Source organism: Merops nubicus, unplaced genomic scaffold (genome assembly GCF_000691845.1).
Source record: "Merops nubicus isolate BGI_N331 unplaced genomic scaffold, ASM69184v1 scaffold28591, whole genome shotgun sequence".
In the NCBI taxonomy this organism is placed as follows: domain Eukaryota; kingdom Metazoa; phylum Chordata; class Aves; order Coraciiformes; family Meropidae; genus Merops; species Merops nubicus.
The window spans coordinates 9296-13173 of NW_008586684.1; the positions used below are offsets into that span (position 1 = coordinate 9296).

The 3878-nt window shown below is 58.3% G+C and overlaps 1 protein-coding gene across 1 annotated transcript in view; it reads right to left on the minus strand.

The window, feature by feature from the left end:
- The window catches only part of FDXR (ferredoxin reductase), a gene marked incomplete at its 5' end in the record, with an annotated part of 8334 nt that overhangs the window by 2994 nt on the left and 1462 nt on the right, over positions 1–3878 (minus strand). The window contains 5 exons of the mRNA XM_008948734.1: positions 100–314; positions 970–1054; positions 1260–1367; positions 2625–2726; positions 3252–3365. Coding sequence (XP_008946982.1) covers positions 100–314; positions 970–1054; positions 1260–1367; positions 2625–2726; positions 3252–3365 — 624 coding nt within the window. The remainder of the gene's footprint in view (positions 1–99; positions 315–969; positions 1055–1259; positions 1368–2624; positions 2727–3251; positions 3366–3878) is intronic.

Below are 3878 nucleotides of genomic sequence, written 5' to 3' on the forward strand. Positions count from 1 at the left end.
CCCTCAGAGCTGTCACTGGAGAGACTGCAGGGACACAGCAGTGTCCTGCCCCAGCCCAGCAGCCCTGCCAGCCACCCCCTGCCCCACACCAGCCCGTACCTCCAGAAGGGTGAGGGCCAAGCGGACGCCCCTGGCCCTGCTCCCGTCAGCGGTGGGCAGCACCTCCTGGGGGCTGCGCTGGAACTTCAGCCCCCACTCCCGGGGGGCTGCCGCCTGCCCCACCACAGCCTGCGCCTCCACCGCCTTCTCCCCAGGCTGCTCCAGGGCCGTCTTCATCATCAGCTCCGTCAGTCGCTTCCTGGGCCTGGGGGCATCTAGGGAGAGAGAGAGAGATCTTCAGGAGGGGACCCACAGCAAAAGCCCCCCCGGGACACAGCACGGAGCCAAGGCCACGCCAAGGCAGTTTCAGTGGTGTGTGAGTGTCCGCTTGGAGTTTGTCATGCTGACAGCAGCCCCACGCCTTTGAGATGACAAACTGCAAGTCAAAGTGACCACAAGAGCTCCTGAGGCCTGAGGCCAGTGGGACACACAAATCAAAGCCTGCGATTTTGCTGTCTTGCTGGTGCTCGGAGGCAGCAGCCTGTGGAGAAGAGCAAGTCTCTGGACACCCTTGAACTTGGCGTTTTCTTTTCAGCTTTGCAGGAAGCTCTTAAATCAACAGCTTTGGGATCTCTCTCCTGCATGGTTCCCCTAGCCCTCCTGAACATCCTGCCCTCATCACTCAGGGACTAAGTGTCACTCCCTAGCAGCAAAGGGCCTGCACAAACAGGCTGTTCCCTTGTCTTCGTGGCCTCCTAGCACTCTGAGGATGAGCCACACCATAGTCACCTGGCTTTCACATGCCATGTATTAAGCAGAGGTTAAGCAAGAGGTTCTGTGATGTACCTTCTGAGCATCTCCAGATCACTCCTGGATGCTCGCCTGCCAAGCTGAGCCCCTGTCCAGAGGAGTGTGGCACACTTCCCTCACCTTTGATAGCATTTTCAAGGCCTGTGAAGTCAGCAGGGTTCAGGACAGGTCTGGTCCCAGGCAGGTTTATCATCTCCCGCAGCTCCTGGCAATTTGAGGCAGGAAGGTGTTACCTCCAGCACAGAGAGGCTGTCCAGCAGCCCCAGGCCCCCTTCCCCAGCAGTTCAGGCTAGGAGCTAGCAAGGCTAGGAGCTAGCAAAGGGGTGCAGGAAGGAGGACCCCTGGGTTCCCCACCCACCCCCAGACCACCTCTCCCCAGCAGGGAGGTGCCCTCCAGCCCCCGGCCTTACCTTGATAGTGAAAGCAACCTGGAGAGGTCCCCTCCTCCCAACCAGCCAGACTCGCTTCACCTTGCTGCAGGCCAGAGCTGCCAGGGAGCTGTCAGTGATGTCTGTCTTCTGCAAGACAGAGACAGGAGTGGGCCGAGGGCAGATCTGGAGGGAGCTGGGGGAAGGCACAGCCTCTGAAGGTGAAACAGCAGCAGAAAAGTGGCTGTGCATGCCGAGAGCCCGGGCGAGGACGGAAAACAAGTCATCTCCCTTTGCACAGAGCTATTTGCACAGCTGGTCCCTCATTGCTGAATGTACTTTCCAAGGCCATAATGCACCAGAGGTAACGAGCCAGCACCCAGGAGAATGCCTCAGGGGATCCACCCAGGCAGGTTAACCTTGGGGCTAACGGATCTCCGTGATCTCCATTTTGAGGTGCCTGCAGATGCTGTTGAGTGACTTCCTAGCTCAGGACATGCAGGCATTTGGGTGAAACCCCCACAAACCACAGCTCAGCTCACTGCCTGCCTGCCCCAGGCAGCTCCAAGCACAAACTCAATCATTGCCAGGGCTCGACTGATCATTGGCATCTTGCAGCAACCCCACACACTTTGAATCGTGCACATCTGTCTAGATCACGAGAAGATCTTTTTTTAGAGAAGACACGATGGGAAGGACACTAGGTAGCCAGGAGAAACCATTCCAGACCAATATTCTTAACAGAAACTGCCTGCACACCCTAGCATTCATTTCCAGTGCTGTGTCCTTTGCAGCACTGCTTCCCAGCTGGCTTTAGCAAACTGGTTGGCAGTGCCTCCCAGTTCAGTTTTTTTAATTTAATTTAGATACTAATACAGGAGGTTGTTGCAGAGCTGTACCAACCCTTGCGGTGTTTCTCCAGGAGGAAGAGTCTTTGCCAACATCTGGGGCAGCAGCTGGATGGAGCAGCTGGTGCACACCAGCTCCCAGCCACCTATAGGGCAGCATGGCAGCAGAAGGAGAGGTCCACCAGCTTGGACCAGCCACCAGTGTCCCCAGTGCTACCAGCAGAAACCAGGCAGCAACCCTCAGCTACAGTAGCAAAGAAAATAAAAATCCCAACAGGACAAGCTTCTAAAGGAAGGGATGAAGCTCAGCTGCCAACTTCTGAGGTACCAGCAGCAATCCAAAGAGCTCTGCAGCGTTACCCAAGGCACGGCCACGGCCTCAGGTCTCTCCCTGTGGACTGTGAATCCATAGGGTGCACCCGAGAGGCAGCCGCCTTCCCTGGGGGAAGATCCCAAAGACAGGAGAGTCTGAGGGCTTGCCGAGACGGGTGGGAACCAGCACCCACAGAGCAGGGAGTGAACCTGGGCCCCAGGCTGGCTCCCTGGTGCTGTGCCTCACCCTGAGGAGATGCAGGGGGGACAGGAGGATCCGGGCGACGTCCAGCGCCACGTTGCCGTGACCCAGCACCAGCGCCGTGTCGCAGCTCAGGTCGGGCTTCAGCTGTGGGGAGAAAGACCCATCTGCCAGCCCATCCACCCAGCCTGCATGGGGCCTGCCCCCTCAGACCCGCTCCTGCCACCCCAATTCCCTTCCGCCTCTCTTTTCCCCCAAACTGAGATGGTGCAGATGGGGGAACTCCACACCAGCTTCCTCCCCAAGCAGCCACAGTAACACAGCAGCTCTGGGCACCCCAGTGGGTCTCTCTTCCTGTGATGGCATCTCTGGGAGCAGGAGCTGGTTTGGCCTCGTTAGGTCAAAGCAGAGCATCATCTCTGCCAGGTTCCCATCTGTCCTGGCCAAAACGTGCTGCCAGCCTACAGAGCCAGCTAATCCACTCTCACTGATGTGCAAATTGTCCACATTTCTACCTTCTAAGGATTTAACATGGCACCTGATAATCTTCTCCAATTGTGGGCCTTTCAGGACTTAATCTGGGGCTGAACGCCCACGTGGGGATGAAGGGCAGGGAAACACCCCACAGGACAGGGAGGAAGGAAGGGCAGGGAAACACCCCACTGTACTCACGTCCTGGTTCTCGGGCAGCCCGTTGTACCAGCCCACGAATGCTCGGGCTGAATAAACTCCAGGGAGGTTCTCCCCTGGGATCCCCAGCACCCTGTTATCTTCAGCACCGTAACTCTGGGGAGGGAGCAGACACAGTCAGAGATGGCACTGTGTGCAGGGTTTGATACCAAACCACCAATGTCCCCTTCCAGCTGCTGCCAGGGACCCTGAGCAGCTGCCAGCCCTTCCCAAGGCCTGGAATACTGAATGGAGGGGCTTAAACACAGCCTGAGCTCAGGGGCTCCATCCACTCCATCCCCCCTGGGATCCAGAGCCAAACTTGACCACTTTGGGCCACGGGAGAGAACAACAAGCTGAGGACTGACCGGGAAGGACAAACCCACGTCAGGCTGAAACAGGGATTGGCCATTGCAGGGAAGAGGCTCCTCAACTGCTGCCCCTTGCAGAGGGGTTTTGGGACCTGCGTTTGACGCTACGCTCCCCGCAAGGCTTCAGAGGAGCCTCATCCCATCTGAGCCGTCCCGAGGCCGGGGAGCGCTTACCAGGGTGCTAGGGCACCCCGAAACACCTCTCTCCAGCCCTCTTCCCGAGCTCCCGGGGGACGATGCCGCGGGCTGCGCCCGTCAC